Genomic DNA, 20597 nt, shown 5'->3' with positions numbered 1-20597 from the left:
TGTGGCAGAGCAGATTTCGTACCAGTCAGCCTCCTGAATGAGACCTTTATAAGAAGGCCTTTGTTCTGTATGTCTGTTTGAGGTTCAGTGCCCTTCCCAGCTGCCCTTGTGAAGACAAATATCTGCCTCAATGGGCATCTCCTTGCAGTCAGTGCAAAGCAACTTTGCATTGGTCCTCATTCGATTTTGCTTGCTCATTCATAGTTCTTGTTCACTTTCTTATTGTCCTCTTTTCCTTCCTCCTCATCGCAAGTTTCTTTCTAGGTATGTCTCCTCTCTTTAAAGGAGCTGGAGCCAGTGATGCTGAAGTTGCAATGGATTGTAATATCCACGCCAGGGGGGTTATTCCAGGGAACAGCAGGGGCAATAGATTTCCAGGGTGGCAGATGCAGAGCTTGTCTCCATGCCAGATCACAGCCCCAACTTTTCAGCTTTGAACTTGCAGAGCTTTCAGTTGTTGTTTCCAAGTCAGCCATAAATCTCTTGGGCTGCTTCCTCCCACAATGTGCTGCCAGGCATTTGGCTATTGCCTGCAAAGCATTGCTTTCTCTTGCAGTCACCTCTTCCCTCTCTATTTCTGCCTTATCCTGCAGCTTGGAAGGGCTGTGATAAATCTTGCGGGAAACAGCTGCTTCATTGCTGTGCTCGATGATTTGAATTTGGGTATGGCAGAGTGGGCTGGCTTTCACTTGATTGCCAACAGCGTCATGTTTATGTAATCCAAGCTGCTTTGAGAAGCTCCAGTCACTGTGTAGGAACCTCGAAATTACATGTGGTGAAGCCTCACCACCACCGAGTGCTGTGAAGGCAGCAGGCAGCCAGCCCTTTTCCCGTGGGAGGCCCTGTCAGCCTGCGTGGCTGCTGCTGACACTGCCAAGCGAAGCCCTGTCTCCCTGCCTGTGTGGGTGGCAGCTTCTGGGGATGCAGCAGGTTGTACCTCCTTGGCTCTTGCCTGGTAGACCAGCTATTGTAGTCAATAGGGACTGAGGCTTGAATCTTTGACAACAGATGCTCTGGACTGTCCTTCTTCATTCCCTTCTCTGTAGGGATCAGCTTTGCTCTCCATCGGTTAGTGAATTTATCTAGTGGTGTGCTTGGGGGTGAAGTGGTATTGCAGACCTCAAGAAGCTTACAGTAACTGCTGTGTAAAAGCAATGGGTAGAATACACAGAGCCAGGAGCTTCTGGGTACTTGGTTGTAAAGACAACGCACTGCTATTCTACAGCTCCAGTTTGTAGTGGAGGGCGGTGGCCAGCTGAATGGGAAAATACTATCCACCACAAACGTTTAGTGCCCTGAGTACAGGCTGCAGCTTGAACAGGGGCAGTGTCTGACATCCCAACTGAGACCACATCCCCACGCCATCACCTCAGCATTGAAACAAGCAGTGAGCCAGGCTGCTGCAATGCCTCTTAGGCTCTCACCTAATTCTTGTGGCAGAAAAACATATGTTATTCCTTTTAGCTGGCATGCAGTAGAGTTTTACAGCTGGCAAAAATGTCTTGGCTTCAAGTGGGCGTTGTAGGTCCCCGGGTCATGGGACTGTCCTGAAGGCCTGCCCAGGCTGAGAGGGAGCAGAGCTGGTACCAGAGTTTTTTGACTAGTTAGTTTGGTCGCAGGGCTGCACGTTGAGAGATGCAAGGCATGCTGCTCTGTCACAGGTTAGTGACCTCTGTAGCGTGGGCCAGTGAGGTAAAGATGTCGTGTCTTCAGGTCTTGTGACAGTGATGCTTCTGCCAGGCTGATACAGTTTTTCTTGCTGGGTAGTGAATGAAAAGCTTATTGATCGATGTAGAGAGAACGCAGCCTGGGAGTGGACAGGCAATTCTGTGCAGCATGTCAGGCTGTCTTGTGATGTGGTGGGATTTGAGGGTAAAATCCTCTGAAAATTAAAATGGAGAAGGAAAAAGACCTCTCCTACAGGCATTGTAAAGCTCTTCTGTAAATGCCATGTGTGTTCTTGTTTCTCCCTCCCTTCCTGCTGAAGATGCTACTCTGGTATAAATCTTCCCACCCGCCTCCCACCCCCTTTTTTTTCCTTCTTTTTTTTCTTTCTTTTAAATCTAATGTACCTCCATTTTATCAATTAACTGCCTGTCTCCCGATTCCCATGGCAACACAACAGGCTGTTGCATTTCTGATTCCTTTGGCAGTTGTGGTGCCTGGCATGTGTCTCAGGAGCCATAAGATTACAAAGGAGTTCTGCGGGGAGTAGGAAATACATGGGCAACACTCACTATGCACCACTTCTCATGCTGAACTATTTTTCTCTTCCTCTTCCTCCTCCCCTTTAGAAATAAGTTTCCTTTCCCCTTTGTTTCAATTGCCTAGTGATAAGAAGTGAGCAACTGAAATACTGTGGGAGGTCAAAAGATGTGGAGGGAGTGAGGGGATGCATGGTTTCACTGGATGTGGATGGCACTTAGCCTAACGCTGTGGTTGAGTATCTCATCAGGGATGCTGCAAAGAAGGGTATTCCTGCGGATGCTGCGGAGCGAGTGCTCTGTTCCTCTTGCTTTGACTTTCAGACTCTACTTGAAGGGCGGTTTCTTGCTCCTGTACTGAACAAAGCTCTCCCCCCCCCCCCGCCCCCCCCCCCCCCCCCCCCCCCCCCCCCGCCCCCTTCCTACAGCAGACGTTTCCAAGAGCTGGAGTCCGTCCCTTGTTTGCGGAAGTCCTTGTGCTTCCAGGGATTTTAGACACATGGCTTTCATTGACACCGTAACAAGAGCCATGTGAGCAGGCTGAAGCTTTAGTTAAAACCTTTAACCTCTCCAGCTCTTGGCTGATAGGAATTTGTTTGGCTCCTGAAGAACTGGTGCACTGTCAGCATCGGCTACCCTGTCACTGTGGGCCCCTAAAACCGGTGGTATGAGTTTGCAAAAAGGGCCCTAAACACCAGGTCTGCTGTGGGGGTTATTAATGCATCATGCGTGGGCTTTATGCTAAAGGGAAAATAGAGATTTAGAGTTGGATAAGATGTGCGTTTAGCGGATGCTGAGTATGACTGATTTATAAGTTGTTGTTCAGTCCTGAAAGCTGTGACCTACAGGAAGACCATTTAAACCAAGAAGAATGAGCTGGCTAATGAACACAATAGACTTGTAAAGTTGGAAAGCCCAAGTGGAAGAGATCCTGCTTACTGCTTGTTGTGTCTTAGAGCCTGGTCCCAGTGAGAGGGAGGGAGGAGCTGCTGTCACAGTCCTGTCTAGCGAGCAAGGTTTGTGTTGGACAGAGCAGCAGAGGGAGATCCTCCTGGACCAAGGAGGAAAGAGCTTTTTCCCCGTTGCTGGCTTCCAGGTGAGCTGCTGCATTAGATGCTTAAACGTGACATTCAGAGGGTTCCTGTGGCTTCTCAATTGGTGTCAACAGGTAACGGTAGGGCTGGAGTAGAAAGTAGTGATTTTGTGTTTTGCTGCATTTGTTTCTCTTGTGTAGCTGTTCTCAACTTCGCACCTGAGATCTGTACCCTTACTTTGTTGTTAGTGAGTTTCTTGGAACTTGTGGGTGTTTAACTGGAGAGTCTGACTAGAACAAGATTTTTCTTCACCAGAAACAGCAACTCCAAGCGACAGAGGCATAGACCAGCTTTTTAGGTGCCTGGAGCCTGAAGGCTCAGGAATCCTGGGCTTTTGGTGTGCTTTCCCCCAGGCTGTTAACAGCTGCTTGGAGAGTGAGTAACTCCAGATGTCAGGTCTTAGAGAGCAGTGCCTTTGGCTGGTGTCAGTTTTGGGCTATCCTAAGATACTCATGGCATTGAAGACAAGTTGCTCATCGCTGCCTTTTGCCTTCTGAAGGCTGGTGAGTAGATACTTACCTGGGAGGATCAGAGCTTAGTCTACTCAGACTACTTTGGATGTTGTCTGGCCATCTAGTTAATGGATCCAAGAGTCCTGAAGCCAAGAAGAATGAGTTTAGCTTGATCGTAGTGACTCTTGGCTTCCCTGAAAACCTAGTGCGCAAAAGCGTGTTAGCTGCACTGTAGGAAAATTGGTAGCTTAGTTGTTGTTTTATATGTTGGTAATAAAGGTCGTGTAAAATACCAAGTTTCTACAACATGGCCATAATGAAGATGGTAAACCCTCTGGTGGTTCCTCACTTAAATCCTATCTTTTTGAATAATGCATCTTGTGCTAAAGAATAATAGTGCTTCTGACTGCGCTGCTCTGCTCGGGAGCCTGTAATTAGATTGTTTCCCTGAGATGTTATAATTACTGTAGTTTGGCAGCACTGCCTGTCAGATAGATACCTAAAATGAGTGGAGTGTATTAAGTCCTACTAAAATTTTAGATTTTTTGGGAGTACGGTGTTGCACCAGGAGTCCAATGAACTGGGTTTTTTTTTCTGGTCCAAGTCAGTTTTTGAAGGTGTTTGCTCTTGCAGTGAAATACAGTGAGTCTAGATGAGTTTTTAAATCCTGCTGTGTTGTTTGTTCAGCCTTGGGCGGCCTTCCTGCCTTTCTTTGTTGAGCCTCACTGCTGAAGGGTTTGCTTATCCTACCCACATTGCAGAGGTGTTGGTGAGAGCAAATGTAACCTGTATCTTGATCGTTAACTACCAGCCATCATAAAGCCTTCTAATGTGCTGAAACTCAGGCTCCAGTAGGACTAGAAAAACAGCTTTGATCTTTTGTGAATACAGATGCAGAACCCCCCCCATTTCTGTGCTTATAGTTCCCTGGAGTGTTGAATTCGGCTGTTCTACTTGGCATGTTGCATACGTGTGTTGCAAACATGTCAGCGGCATGAGATCTGTGTGTTACGGCACTCTGCTGAGCATGAAACCAGGATGTAAGTTGTGTTTCTAATTTAATTTATTCTCATGAAAGGAGAGATACATATCACAGATGTTGGTGATGGACCTCTGTAGCCATCTCTGGTTATTAAATGGAAAGCCTTTAAAATACAACTTGCTGGTTCCTAATCTGGCTATTTTACTATTTTGTGCTAATAAGCATGGTGGCCTTATTTTCTGCTTATGGTTGTTTTAATGGTTCACATGGATGGAGCTCTGTTTCCTTCCCACCCCTTTTTATTTAAAGTCTTTTGTAAAGATCAAAAGCTCTAAGCATCCTTATAGTCTTTGGTTTTCAGTTTTTTAAGGTGAAACTGGTTCTTGGATGTAGTGCCATCCCTCTAATGGATCGTTTTGATGTACTGTCTTTTACAAGATTGAGAATAACACAAGCTTGAATGTCAGACATTTTGCCAGAAAAAAAACCAAACCCAAAAGTTAATGAAGAACATGTGAGGCTGAAGAAACTTTCAGAGCAGGGCCCAAAGGCTGAGAGAAGGTTTCTGCCAGGGAGCTGGCTGAGCTCTGCTGGGAGCACTGTGGTCTTGGTTGCCACTGACCTTTTTGGGTGGGAACGGTATTTATGCTACTGCCCTTCCTGTGCCCATCATGGGATTGGCCTCTTGAATGTGCCCTGTGTTGTGCTGTGCATGCTCCGTTTGGCTAATTTTCTCAAGAGTTGTTCCAGCTCCAGCCCACCAAGCCTAGTGAGCAGGTGGGAGGCAATTCTGCTCATAAAAGAGGTTTGCATGATCGTGCCTTAACTGCTGCTTTCTCCTTGTTCAGACCAGGCAGACATTCTGTGGACTTCCAGGAGCCACAAACTAACTGGTGCAATTGTGCCATAGAGCTTTGTCAAGACTGTTGACTCTGGAGTCCAATGAGTACCAAAGTGTCAGTATTAATCCCTGTTAACACAACTGGTTTAGCAGAAACTGTTTGGTTCTTTATACTAGTGCTGACGCACTGATGCTCTTTTCTTTCCCCTGACATTACACCTTTAGCAAAGCTTTGAAGTGTCTTGGTTTGAGAGCTTTTACGTTCTTCAGGCATTCTAGGAGCTGAGCCTGATCTGTCAGGCCCATTACTTCTGAAAGAGCTGTAGAAATGGTTCAGACTGAGCCATAGTGATGGCTGAGGCTGAACAAGTTTCACAGTTCATTTCAGATAAGCACTCAAGTTGGGCTTGCCTGTGCAGCTGATTAGGCTTTCTGTCAGCCTCCTCTGGTGGCAAATAAAAATTTCTTCCTGCGTGTGCTTTATGCTTTTCTGCTTGGTGGCACTCAGAAATTTCAGCTTAAAGCCTGGCAGAAGGGTCCGAGTAGCTTTTGTTGAGTGCAGGATGTGTGGGACAGTGTCATGCACGCCTGCCGTACGCCAGCTGTGGGAGAGAAGCACACTGGGGACCCCAGTGCTACCGAGAGCTGAGGATGACTGAAGGTTCACGGTATATGACTTGCTGGATATTATTTTGCAAGCTTATTTCCTCAGTCTCTTGTACGGTTTCTTTTAGTGCTTTGCTTAACCTCCCCCTTTAACCTTCCAAGAGTTTTAATGAAGTCCATACGTCCTTGTCTTTCATTCCCCTGGGCCTAGACTGAAAGCCCGAAGTTTGTGATAGGAGTTTGATGCTTGGGTCAGCAAGAGTGGGGTCAGTGCTATCTCATTTGCTTGTCTTTGTTCCCCTTCAGATGCCAGTCACGTATTTAAGGGCCTCCTTGTGTGTTACGGAGAGTTTGGCTGATCAAGGGTGTGCTGGAGAGTGTGAACAGGACTGTGAATTTCCAGCATCACCTGCAGTTTTTGGTCTCCCAGTGCAGCAAAGCATCGTTGGAGGTCTGGCTTTGGCTTGCTGGACTGGAAGAAGTGTCCCTTATTGCAGATTTTATCAAGTTCAGCGCACAGCGTGTCAGCCCTGGGAAGGCTGTGCATGCAAGGGTTTGTAGATGCTTCCTGTTTATAGATGTGCTGTTTATATTGAACATACTCCAGGTGTCTGCTCACTGTTGGGCTCTGCTCCAGCAAAGGGCATAGCAGCAGCTGGGAAAATTTGAGTAATTTGCAAAGGCAGCTGTGTGGTCCCACAGGAGCTATTAGTGCCCTTGGTGGGACTCTCAATGCTTGGACTGTTTGCCTGGATCCAAACACACAGAGTTCTCACAGTGTCAGGTACTAAGACTTCAGTGCCTTGCTAATTATATTTTTTTATTTTTTTGGGGGGGTGAAAGGATGATTTTGGCATCTTTCTTCAAAGCAGCCGTTCGTTGGTCTCCTTTTGACCCGTAAGCACTTACCACCACTCCTGTCCTTTTGAGCTTACACTAGTGCTGCCATGCAAAATACCCTTTGGTGCTGTGACGGGGCTGGGGGTAAGTGGGCATTGTAAAGGGGGATGAAGACGTGGGGTCGATTCTTTGTTTTGTGCGAGATCTGCAGAAACTGGGCAGCAGATGGAGATTTCTGTGCAGATTGCTTTCCTGCTGAGGAAGATATGTAAGTAATGGGGTCACTCAGGTTTTAACCTTCACTCGGTGTAAACCTGCAACCGAAGTCATTGTCCCAGATGTTTCCTTTTTGTAAATGCCCTTTCCTGGTGTTTTGGCTGCCTTTTAGGATTTCTCCTCATACCAAAACCTTTTTTCCCTTGATTCACAGGCTCACCTTTACACAAGCAGGGTACCACCTCCACCGCCAGCGCTGAGAAGTCGGGTTCAAAGGTTGCCGAGGTGGGCGATGATTTCCTGGGAGACTTTGTGGTGGGCGAACGTGTCTGGGTAAATGGAGTGAAGCCAGGTGTGATCCAGTATCTTGGGGAGACGCAATTTGCTCCGGGCCAGTGGGCAGGGGTTGTTCTGGATGACCCGGTGGGTAAGAATGACGGCTCTGTCGGTGGAGTACGTTACTTTGAATGCCAGCCACTGCAGGGGATTTTTACGCGACCGTCCAAGCTGACGCGGCAGCCGGTGGCCGAGGGCTCGGGGAGCGACGCCCCCTCCGTGGACTCCCTGACGGCTCAGAACTTGTCACTGCACTCGGGGACAGCCACGCCACCTCTCTCCACTCGTGTCATCCCCCTGCGGGAGAGCGTCCTGAACAGCGCCATGAAGACAGGCAACGAGTCTGGATCTAACCTCTCGGACAGTGGGTCTGTGAAAAAAGGGGAGAAGGACTTACGGCTTGGAGATCGTGTGCTGGTGAGTTGATCGTGGGGTCCCCCTAGAAAGGCAAAGGAGGAGAATTTGTCCCCTAGCTAAGTGTCCCTGATGAGGTTCAGGACAAGACAAAAGGAGGACAGAGTTGGTGGTGAGGTATGGGATAGTGTGGTCTTGGAGGGAGGATGCCCGGACCAAGCAGGCCTTGACCTTCTGCATTCACTGTTATTTGGGATGCTGTGTCTTCTGGACATCTCTCTCTTTCACAGTAATGCAAGAGAACATATTCCGGAGCATTTCTTACATTGGACAAATCCTGAGCAGGAGAATGAGGTCAGAGAGACAACTCAAACATGACAGGGACATAGAAGAAAAATAATGTATTCTTATATTCTAATCCAGTGATGCTCTCCATAATGGTGTGTACTGGGGCTTTTGAGGAATTTGCAACAGCGTGTCTTGTGTGTGGTTGTACGTACTCTGCAAGTATTTGCAAGAATCTCTCGTAGGTGGTCACTGCCATTTCGGTGCTTCATTTTTTTAGATGTTGGATATGACACTAACTCTTTTCCTGTACAGAAAGGAACTTGCAGTTATTTCTATAAAAGGGCAGGACTTGAGGAGAGGTTACTGTACGTGATGGATGGGTTCTCCACATCTGATTTCTGTTGTTTTCCTTATGTAGAATAGAGTACCCAATGACTTCAAGCCAAAATGCCACACTTGCACTAAGAACGGCTTACTGAAAGTTTGCCATCAAGCTTGTCACGGTTTGTGTCCTAGCAAAGGAGTAGTGCTTTCAGTGGAAGTGGTGGAGGAAAAGAAAGATACCAAAGCACAGAGAGAGGACAAACTGAGTTTTGTTCTGCAGTTCTGTAAAAAAAGTTTAGTTTTGTTTAGCGTGTATGATATGTGCTGTGATATCAAATATTGGAAGAGCCAAGCATTTAAGTATAGATCTGTTGTGACTGTATCCCCAGTAACGTTCCTGGATCTAGAAAATGAAGATGACTGTGACCAACAGGTTGCAGAGGGTTAGGCTTTGTGCATCCTGGGCAGTCTGGCTCCCATTTAAAGTTAGCTACGTAGCGTTTCCTTTTTGGGGCACCTGGTTCCAATACCAACAGTGGTAGGAGAGAAGTGTAGGCAGACTTGCCATCTGTTTAATAATAGGGGTTTGGTAGAACTTGGCTCCACAGCTGATGTGAATCAGGAGTGTGTGCAGGGGAGTGTCAGAGGCAGTCTCAAAGGTCCTTTGTGGCCTCAGAGAGTGAGTTTTTCTGCTGGAGGTAGCAGCAACCTTAGGCAGGCTGCAGCTCAAGCTGATGGAGTCGATTCCTTTGCTCTCTGCAGCCCCACAAGGACCCTGGGTAGCCGGGCCACGTTAGAGCAGCCCTGAGGTGGCTGGGGAGCACTGAGCTGCTGTGACAGACCACATGTGTCTTCTGAGTCAAAACTTCATGTGGCGCAGTCTGCTCAGAGGATTTCAGGATCTGTTGTGTCCAAATGTCAGGCATATCTGTCATTATGAATACACTTTCAAAGCTAGCAATGCACTTGCACACCAAAACACTGTTGGGTTGTTTGATAGTTTTCATTTTATTAAATAAAATATAAACAGTTTAAAGTTGGTTCATTTTTGGAGGAGGAGAAGTGAAGATGGGTTCTGCTTGTGCCCACTGGATGTGACACTTAGCAAACTTAGTGTGAACACGTGGGCTTGTAGACCTAGCTGTAGAGGTGAGAAAGTTTTATATTCTCAAATTTTCTCCAAAATGTGCACTGCATTCTGTATCACAGCATGAGCTGGCAGCTGCTCAAGGGTTTGTTGCTGGTCTGTCATCTTCCTAACTTCACCAGAGTCTGCCTCTTCTTCCCTCCCCATCCCTACTGCCAGCAAAGCTGCTGCTGTCCCTGCCGGTCCCAGGGGCAGGGGTGAGCAAGGCAAAGGTGGCAGACATTCTCTGTTTACACCTGCGCTCATGTTGGTCTTTTAAAGCAGCTACACATGGGGAGAAATGAACCTGAGGAATCTGTCCCCCTTTGATTAGTTTGTTTGTTTGCTGTCGTTTTCTCATTTACGTGTTGCAGGGAATGGGAAGAGTGCTCAGGTGAGAACTTCCCATTTTAGGAACAGCAACTGTAGAAAGTAAACTGCAAAATATAAAATCTAGGGTAAACTTGGCTCTGTTCTTTCTGAACCAGCCAGGCAATGGAATAGCGTTCTCCAGACTTAATTGTTTAAACCCTCTCTCCCAACTGTACGCTCACCGAGGCAGGGTCTGTCCACTTAATGCTCTGTGTACCTCGGTGGGGCCCATGCAGATGGAGATTTCAGCATACCCATGCAACACAAACTGTTAGCATCTTACCCTTTGGCTTCTATTGAGTTGTTTTTGGGGAGGTCGGTTGTCGTTTTAGATTTTTTTTGTTTGTTTGCTTGCTTTTACTAAAGGTCTGTCCTTAGGAGACATCCCTCTCTGCCTGCTGATTTATCCACCCCAGATGTTCTAAGATAAAATCTGTGCTGTGATTTGTTAATGTAATAAGTAGCTCCAAAAGAGTGAATCTGGAATGAGCTCAGCATCTCACTGGCTCTAGCAGGAATACTCAGCTTACAGAAACATCGGGAATTGTTTGCATGCTGTAGTAGAGGTCCAGGAAAAGAACAGATAATGACAAGAAGAAATAATTTGCTGTTATGGTTCAGTAACATGTGCTTGGCTTGGCAGATGGCTTTTTTAGTAATGGAGATATCAGCTAATCATGTTTGGTGTTTGAATACAAGAACAACAATTCTAGGTTTACCTGAGCTGCCTCAAATTCCCTGAGTAAATCTTTGCTCTTGTCCTCTATGGATTGCTACAGTTTTAGTTGTCTTTATTAGTCTCTTGGTCCGTGCTTTTCTGAAAGATTATCTTTTTATTTGAGAATGGCTTTTAGGCAGATGGGATCCACCGAAGGCTTTTCAAGTGAGGGAGGATGTGTTTTCTGTAATTGCTCAGTGGATGGAGGACAAGGTTGCAGGGATCCCTTCCAGGTCTGTAAGACCAATGCCTTGCTGCTCTGCATTCTGGTCATTTCCTGCTAGCGGTTTTCTTTAACTTCATTAAAGTCCATTATAGCTTGAAGACACTTTTGCTTTTCAATGACTTTGTTCTGAGACCTTTTCTGACTCTCCAGCAGTTGCAAAAAGTGACTTTTAGCTTTCCATTAGAAGCTTTCCATTAGAAGAATTAGATAATATTTGCCTTTGGCATTTTCTAACTCAGACTTTTTCCCAGAGATGCAAAAATTACATTAAAGAGATGAAAAAGCCACCCTAATATTGTAGAACTTGTCTCTTGAAGTCTGGCAAATAAGTGTGGAACAATTAACCTTTGCTTTAGTAAGAATGGAGCTTCCCAAAGTATGATAATTGATGGAGTGCTGCTGTTAACGTGAGGCTGGCTTGCTGCCTTTTTCCAGGGAAAGAATGGATGGAAACAGCAATGGAGCGGCTGAATATTTTCTGCTTGGAGGAGAAATCTCTGCTGTGTTTTTTTGCCTGAGAAAATGTATTTTACATGCTTTGGTGGGAGGCTTTCTCAGCAGCTGAACTCATTCCACCCTAGATATGTTTGCTCTCTTTAGAAGGATGGGAAGGAGGTAGCCATTTTCTCAATGTCAGTCTAAATGAAAAATAATTATATATATAAAAAAAAGCCAAACAAAAATTCCTCTTAATAAAGGTATTCTTCCCTTAACCATCTTTCTGTCTCCTAACTGGGATTGCAGGATTCTGCTCTTCAGTACTGAAATGTAGTGATAAACAAGACTATTTAATGGCCAGGTTACATCCCAGTGGCTGGCTGACTGTTGCTGTGGGGTGTTGCTGCAGATACTCTTCAGATGGGTTCTAGCTTTGTGATTTTGCCAGAAGTTTTGAGTGGAAAAAGCAGAATAGATGCTAGAACAGCAGAAGCAGCACTAGCAGGGAGATACCGATGGAGCAGCACCTCGGCTGACGGGCAGGCAGGACTGCCGTGGCAGGCTGTCTAGGCTGGTGGAAATGGATTCTGGGCTCCTCCCAAGTGTATGATTTTAATCATTTTCTCCTCTGTATGCTGCAAAGTGTTTTTGCCTGTGGTCTTGCAACCTCTGGCTCCTGACAAATAACAGAATATTCTCATGAATAAACTAATCGTGTCCTTTTCTTTAGCAACCCCCCTGCACACCCCTGCCCCAACCCTGCCCTGCCAGCCTGAAGCTGCAGAAAGCCTTTAACCACCCGAGTGAAAAATAATTTCCATTAGAATCTCCCCAGTGAGGAGAATTGCAGCCTAAACCCTCCTCCTTGGGCAGAGAGATCTACTTGCTCTGTCGCTGCCAGCTCACTTTGAGTGCCTGAGATGTGGAAGCGTTGTTGCTGCATGTGAGGTATTAGGAAGAAAGGATTCATGCTCTTTATTTTCCTGGTTAAACATCAGAGCTCTCCCAGCTTGCTGGGGTCTTCAAGGTGCAGCGATGCTTCTGCATAGGCTTTACAGACAATCACGAGACCTACTTCTTTATTGCAAACCAGGCAGTAAAGAAAGAAGGATCCTGTTTTGTAGTTCTACCAAGGCAGTATTTTCAGGGAAGGTGCTTTTAGTATTTCGTTATCTGCTTTAAGCTCAGTTCATCAGGAGACCAGCAGTTGTGTCATGACTGGAGAGCACAGCAGCAGAATGGAGCCCAAGAGCTTGTACAGGAGCATGGGAATGATGGACCTCCATCCCTATGGAGGTTTGTGACTGGCAGTGGGAAGTGCAGTCTTGCAGCTGATTTCAGGATTCAAGAGCCAGGAAAACTTTCAGGTCTCCAAGTCCAAGCTCTTTCCTTGCCATGTAAGATTGTTGCCCTTCTGTGGTGTTAAATACAGCCTAACTGCTGTTGTCACAGGAGCAAGTGTTCCTGTCACTGCAGTGAAACTAAGAGGAAATAAATAGCCCGAAGCAATCACTCTGTCCTGCTGCCACATTAACCCTTTGAGGCTTTTTGTGCACGCACACACCCTCCTAACCATTCATTTGGGCTGATGCATTGGACAGTTGTTGTCTTCTGTGTGCAATATCTGTCATTAAATAGGAGTTGTAAGTGGCCTGTGGTGGAGCAAACTGTATTATTAACGTGGGCGGACTTTGTATCAGAGACAGCCTCAGGAGGGGATGCTGTAATTCTAGGTTTTCCTCTTACACCACATCCCTAGGACATTATTTTCTCACTGATGCCTGAAATATAAATGTGCACAAATGTCTTACATCAGCAGTGCTGTTAGACTCGTCCTTGTGCAATGCTGACTTGTTCTGTGGGGATGGGAAGGCACAAAGATAAGTGGTTGGGTTAAAAGAAACTATAAAAATTCCTGTAACTTCACATAGGGAGGACTGTCCTGTAATTCCTGCCTGTCTCTTTCTCCCCTCACCATACAAACCAGTTCTGGCATTCACAGATGACATGGTGAGTATCTGCTCAGATGAAACTGCTGATGGTTAGATGCCACCTGAAATAAGTTGTATTTACAGACAAACCTGACCACAAGCCAGATCTCCACTTTACCACCAGCTTGCTGAACGCTGTCCCTGGCTGTCAGCCCCAGTAAGCGATGGCACGGATTTCCCATAGGTATACACATTTACCCCCTTGTACTTACAGATTATTTTTTCATGCCATCTTCGATGGCTGGACCCACACCCCCAGGCTGCTGCAAAAAGCACCCTCTATAAATCAAGTCTTGTACAATGATCTTCTGCCATCAGGGCTTGGAAGAGCTAAGTTATCTGTGGTGGGAAGACACAGTCTTTCATTTTGGGTGGAAATAGGTTCCTTTTCCGGGTGGATGAGTGTAGAGGGGAAAAACCCCTTTCACCAAGGGAAAGGGTGGCTGCTTCAGTTTACGTGCTGGATGCAGCCTGCAGTCACAGCTCGAATTGGAGCAAGCAGCGCTTGTCTGATAAAGGTGAGCTCCAACTTCTTGTTAGTACCATCCAGTAACAGTGTAGAGTAAGCTTATGTGCTGAACATTAAAAGCAGTTGAAAGTCCTCAGAGTAAAGAAAGTGTCCCACGTCTGCCCTTTCCCCACCGTCCCCTTCCTCTCTCTTCCTATAGGCAAGCGGTAGGAGAGTTTCACAACTGCACCAGGACCCAGCAATGAGGCACGGGAGCCCTGCAAAGGAGGCATGTCAGTGTGCTGTACTTGGGCATTTATTGTTCCCAACTCCATCTTCTGCTCAGCAGCACTGTCTTGTGGAAATGCTTTGGAAAGCAGCTAAGAAAATAAATTTACATGGGTAAATTATAGTTTTAAGCAGGCGGCACACCATCATCTCTGTGGTTTCTGCCTGGGGATATGCTCAAGCAGGCATCTACAGCTATTGCTGGCCCCTGAAGCATGCATGACGTGGTGAGGTACAGTCCTTGTTGGCCTGAATGACATGTATAATTTTTTCTTTTCTCCCTGAGCAGTATTGGAATGTATTGCAAGCATTGCATTGCCCACAGGCCCTGGGTTGAGGACAGCTGTTAAGATGTTCTTGCTGAAAGCGAGAAACTGCTGTGGGGTGAACAGGGAGGACATAAGGGGAAAAGAGCAAACATAGGCTGGAGGGAGCCTGACTTGCAGCAGCCAGATTGAGATACGGCCTGGTGCTAATTTGGTAAATTGTTTAAATGATACATTAGCAGCTCTGTTGAAGACAGTGTCTGGAAGGATTAGCATCATTGTCTTTTCAGCCCTGGGATACTGGTCTGAATCCAATTTTTTCATTTTGATGAGAAAACCATAGTAAAACATGATGTCAGGGATGATACAGTTAGCAGGGAAGGCATGTGGATGTCTGTCTTTGAGTGCATGTTGCTCTTCTGACTCACCAGTTAGGATGCAGACTGGTTAAGTATTCCTGGCATTGTTTTGTTGTGAAGGTCAAGCCCAAGACTGTCTCTTGAAACTATTGGAGATCTTTCACTGAGGAAAAGCCAGGTCAGAAAGATGGCGTTTAGTCAAAGGCATGAAAAAGTCATCAGAGCTGAGGCAAAGAACTTCAGTCTGGAGCTGAACTTTCCAAGAGATCAAAGGTGCCTGGCTTTGAGGCTGCTTGAATCCAGCTGGAGATGATGGACCACCATGAACTTGTTTGAAGTTAATTACAAGTGTGTTTACCTGAAGTAGAGAAACTTGGAACATTGATGCTGGTCAAAATACCCTCCAAACCAAAAAATCCTGTATCACTATGTCAATATTGTTTCAATTGTTTGGAGCTTCAAGAAAGAGCTGGTTTTAGCGGAGTTTTGTATTGTCTTTCAAAAATAATTATAACTAAAACCAGTAACACTTTGTTTGGTAAAGTCCTATTCTCTTGGACATGAATAGTTTTGGTAAGGTAACTGTTAAAGGCTCTCAGAAAAGCTTTCGGAGTTTTGTTCACTTTTGAATGAAACTTGACAGCTATAAAAGCTCTGGCATGTCTGAACCGCTGGGGTGTAGCTGAGCTTGCAGCTGTAGCTCTGTGCTGTCTTGTGCTTTAGCAAAGAGACAGGTTGCCCTGTCCAGTTTGCCTCTGCTTAACTCCAGACCCTTGGCGAATTGAAGGTGTGGTTGTGGCTGTGATAAACGCACCAGGCTGAGAGGTGCAGGCAAGTTTTCCATACAGAAACTTGTGGCTAAGGGTGGTACTGGTGCTGCTGGCAGGCTGAGATGTTCATGGGAGGGCAGCGCTCTGGTCTCTAGCATGATAGTGGCAGTTGTGTTAGTGCAGTAAGGGAGCCAGCCGTGCTCAGCTCTTCCGTCCCTGGGTTGTGGAGCATGGTATGAAAGCTAGGCATGGGTGGAAGGGCTGGCTGTGACCTACCATGAGTTAAGCTTCACAGTTGCTAACCTCCCTGGTTTTCACAATCTGCCTTTTATCCTCCTTCCAAGGTGATACCTCTGATTTATTGAAGGGTCTGATAAAAACAAATGCTTCTGTTTTGATGAGGCTGTTTTGTGGCACTGATATGACCCACCAGCTGGCTTTTTCCAAAATGCATTATTTTAGCAGCATTAGCAGATTATCAGGGCTGAATAAATCTGCATGTCTAAGTCGGATGAATTTTCTAGGCTCTCCATCCATAAGAGTTCCTGCATGCCTGCCAAAAGATGGGAAGCTCAACAAGAGGGTCAAGCGCTGGCATGTGAGTGTGACAGCCTGATACTGGCTTCTGACTGTACTGCCAGCCCTGTCAGGATGTGGGGAGTCTCAGCTGTCGGGCAGCAGATGTGTCCATTCTGGCTTGAGGGAGAAGATAATGCTGGATGGTAAGGGTGTGTTTTGTAGAAAAGATGGCAGAATAATTAATACTTGAAAGAGAAAATAAAATACATTGCTTTGGAAGCAGGGAATCACGTTGCCATTTGGGGCAGCATTAGATCTGATCTGCACTTAGCATCTTCTCTGACGTACGGCTTCTGGGTAGGAACGTGACCTGCTGCCTCGCTGCACTGTTTTGGTATTGGCATCATTGTGTAATGTGTGTATGAAGTCAATAGGGCTAGTTATTTTCTCTCCTGTTTGGAAACAGCTTTCTCAAAATCGGTAATATCTATGGGGATGTAATTGATCAGCCCTGTTTGTGTGGATGCAGGCGCATGGCCCTCTAGTAGGTGCCCCAGAGTAGCATGGTGAGTCTCACTGATGGAGGGAGGGCATTGAGTGTTTAAGGTGTTTTCATGAGGCTTTGTGGAGTCAGGATCATGCGGCTTGGTAAAGGAAACATGGCTCAATATCTGTAACTAAAACCCAATAAAAATAAAACTGAGGGAGCTTACTAGCAATGGTAAGTTCCTATAAATGACATTAAGATGAATTACACCTATATTGAGTTCAACTTGCTGCTAAAGAAATGTGTTAGCATAACATTAAATCTTTACGTTAATATTAAGAAGCTAAGTCTGTATAAACTCAAATAAATCAAAAAGAGGACTGCTGTTTGACTGTGAGTGACAGGTAAAGAATTCTAATGTAACTCTTCACATCTGTGACTTGCCAAGTACCTAATACTGAAATGGAATCATCTTTCTACTCCTGAATGCAGTGTAGGACCAGAAAGCTTTCTTGTGATACTTTTCCTGCTGGCAAATGTTTTCCTCCTTCCTGTAGCAAAGAGAACAACATCAACAAAGCTTTTTTCCATAAGCAGCACTTTGAATCCCTAGTGAGAGAAATTACAGAAGACTAACTCAAGCTGTGTGCTGCAGCGCAGCCTCCTAGGACTTCAGGTAGGACCCAGACTGCAGAGCTGTGTTCTCTAGTCCATTCAGGTAGATATTTTTAGGCTGGGAAAACACTTTCTCCTTTGCATAAGCAGTTTTCAGAATTTTTAGGCATTCAGAGCTGGTAAATCCGTAACATCCTGGAATACGGAAAACTGGAGATTTCTTCATTCAACTTTTACTGTTTTCTGTAGGAGAATATTACTGTGTTGATACCTGTTTATGTAAACTTAATATTAAGAAAATAACTAACTACAGGTCATTCAAGATAAAGCTGCAAATATAATTTTAAACTTACTTTTTAAGCATATTCCTTGAACCTAGATTTTAGTAGAGGTAGGCTAAAACCAGTTTAAACTATATGCTGATTTACTTGAAGTATGAACCTTGAGAACCATGCTCCTACTTTTCCATCTTTCTTTTCTCAGCACAAGTATCTAAGTAGGAGCCTCTAGTGCAAAGACTGAGGCAGCTGCTGCCCGTGAAATGTACTCTTATAGCAGTGATCAAAACACAACTTCATACATTCCTGACTTATGCTCTCCCAGAGTCTGCTCAGCACACTGAAAACTTGTAAGTGTACATACGGGAGCAAAGGGTGCAATTTATTCTTTCTTCTCCATCAGGGAAAAACTCAGTGCTAGGGGAAGCCATGCAGAGAGATGAGACTGTTTCCCATGCAGCATGTTAGCACTGCGAATTGATGTAGGATGTGTAGGTAAAAGCAGAGGGGTTTTTTTCCTCTACAAAACACCTCTATTTTGAGAGGTTTGCTGGGAAGGCTGTTCGCTATGCCCTAGCAAACCCTGCATGTGAACAAGCTGAAGAGTGACGAGTGCCTTCCTGGCTCAGCTTGCCCCTTTGGTGTCCTGTCCCTGTCTTGCTCAGAACTGCCAGCTGAAGGAGCATAGGGCTGAAACCCAGTTAGTGCAGATCTTGGTTCTTTACAGAAGGCAGGTATATAAGCGCTTGGAGGACTTAAACTCCTTCATAGCCTCACAAGTAACTTTGTGCGATTAGTTGACGCCTTGAAATACTTTTTCATTATATTTGTTCCGACAAATACATCTTCTAGGCAGGCAGCTCCAAAAGTGTGAGCTTGTCAACTTGCTTGTAGTTATTGGAGAGAGATCTTTAGTGCTAGGAGAACTTAATAAGAAAACTTTCTGTTCTGGTTTCATTAGTTCTGAAGCAGAAAATACTGCTGTCTTTCCCCTCGCCCCCTCCTCTCTCCGTAACTGTCCCAGCTTCAGTCCCCTCGTGGCAGTGCCAGTGCTGCCATCTCTAACCCTCGGTATTTTATCTCCCTACAGGTTGGTGGGACAAAGACAGGAGTTGTGCGCTACGTGGGAGAGACGGATTTTGCCAAAGGAGAGTGGTGTGGTGTGGAGCTGGATGAACCCCTAGGGAAGAATGATGGAGCAGTTGCTGGTACAAGGTACTGTGCACTCTCAAACCCTGACTGGGGCACATAGGGTCCTACACACCTCCGAGGGTGGCTGGGGCCACGTGCCATTTGGACCTGGGAGGAAGAGTTAGGGCTGTGTTTGGCTGGGTGTTGCGTGTTGGGAGGAAGAGTCCGGTTTTGAGTCTTGTAGGCTTTTAGACTTTGCAGGAAGATCAATAGAAACTTCATCACTGGAGCATTTTAAAGCAGGATCAGATAATGTCTGTGAAGAAGCAACCTGAGTAACTTCAGGAAACAGGAGAGAGTTTTAGATTTAGATTTTGCTAGAAATTGATTCTGTGATTATATTCTCTGCTTTTTACCACACATTCCATTCATAAAATTTCTTCTTGCACTATATCTATATTTCACCCTCTCAGAACTACGGAAGACAAAGATTTGACTCTCTTTACCACCACCCCCTGCGCCCAGCTTAATGTTATTGGTTTTGTTCTTTCTGGGGACAGATTTCCAGAGATCTGAAACAATTGGTGGTCATTGTCTGTCCTTGTACTAATTCTGTAGTGTGACAGCAGCCTGCTGATTGATCTTATCACCTCTGATTCCATAGACACCTCCACCATTTGCTTTTTAAAAAAAAAACAAAACCCCCCAAAAAAACGAGGGGAAAAAAAAACACCAAACAAGCCCTTGTTTGTATCTATAAAGCTAGGCAGGGACATGTCGCAGGCTTGCTGGGAAGCTGTTTCTGTTCACATGGAAGTTAAGTAAGGGAATGGCCGCCAGCCTCAGATCTTGAGCTTGGGGATGCTCAAATCTGAGTTACACAGCAGCACTTTGACCCTGCTTCACATACAGGCAGAATGGATTCCTTGTCCTTCACAAGGTCCTTTAGTGGGAAGTACTGTTGATTTCTTGGAGCTTCTTAAGGGAATCTTGCATTAGAGGCAAGATTTAACTTTGAAACTGAGAACCGGAGAGTTCCTCCCTTTGCTAGATCTCGGGTTCTGAAATAAAAGGTTCTTGTATTGGGTCGGCCTTGTTTTTTTCCAGCAGCCATGTGTTTTCATTTAAAATAAGAGAAATGCTGCCTTGTTCAATGTCAGGACAAGAAAGCAGTAAATGATTGGCAGCAGATGGCTGAATTCCAGCCTATTCTCAAAAGTAAAGAACTGCGGTGGTAGAGAATAGGTCATGGAGTGAATCCAAGTCCCTGCTCTCTTTATCATGCGCTACATATTATCTCTTCAAGCTTAATCTTTAGGGTGCTCAGAAATTATTATGTGTGTCTGTGCACGTGGAAGGTATGGAAGGCAGATGTGAGTGTAAGGGTGCTCTCTCTGCCTCTCATCCTCACACCTTGTTTGCTGTGTTTTGAAAATCCAGCTTTTTGGAAGTCATCTACCTTCTGAAACTGCTGTTTTGGCTGAGGTTGTTACGGTATGTGCCCTGTCTGCAAGGCTTCTGCTTTGTTTCACACTTTGTCAAGAGAAGCAAAAATTGAGCTCCACAGTGGGGATCGGGGAGCAGGAGTGAATTAAGAGGTTTGGATTAAACAGGGGAGATTGAGGGACATCTGTAAGGCATCTCTGTCCTTTGTATCCAGGCTGATTTTGCAGATCTTCTAGCAGCAATGGATAGTAGCAGATACAGTAGTGGTACTTGTGTCCCTGCGCATCCTTTGAGTCTTCATCCAACCTTCTGACTTTCTTATAGCACATGCCGATTTCGACAGCAGTGTTTTGGAGGAGAAGCCAACGTAGTAAACCCAACACCCTTGGTGGTGCATGCAGACACCCCTCAGGCTTCCCCAGGTTTGCCATGCCCATGGCCACAGCCACAGGGGTTTCTTGATACTGCCCTGAGCTTCTCCTGCTGGAACCAGCCTGGCAGAGACCTTCCAGGACTCTGGAGTGTCTCTGCTTTGGTGGTTGTTGCCATCTAGTGAGCATCCTTGGCCTGGCTCCCTGAGAC

At 45.7% G+C, this 20597-nt stretch overlaps 1 protein-coding gene across 10 annotated transcripts in view; it reads left to right on the top strand.

Moving 5' to 3' along the window:
* The window catches only part of CLIP2 (CAP-Gly domain containing linker protein 2), a 101080-nt gene that overhangs the window by 51632 nt on the left and 28851 nt on the right, over window positions 1–20597 (top strand). For all 10 annotated transcript variants that reach the window (XR_008732840.1, XM_055714268.1, XM_027806209.2 and 7 more), the window contains 2 exons: window positions 7450–7988; window positions 18529–18653. Coding sequence is in view for 9 of the 10 variants with exons in the window: in XM_055714268.1 (XP_055570243.1) it covers window positions 7450–7988; window positions 18529–18653 (664 nt within the window). In the remaining variant the exon portion in view is untranslated. The remainder of the gene's footprint in view (window positions 1–7449; window positions 7989–18528; window positions 18654–20597) is intronic.

The sequence above is a fragment of the Falco cherrug genome, chromosome 1, assembly GCF_023634085.1.
Source record: "Falco cherrug isolate bFalChe1 chromosome 1, bFalChe1.pri, whole genome shotgun sequence".
NCBI lineage: Eukaryota > Metazoa > Chordata > Aves > Falconiformes > Falconidae > Falco > Falco cherrug.
Note: the sequence above shows the minus strand (reverse complement) of the source record. Positions and strands in the feature narration are given on the sequence as shown.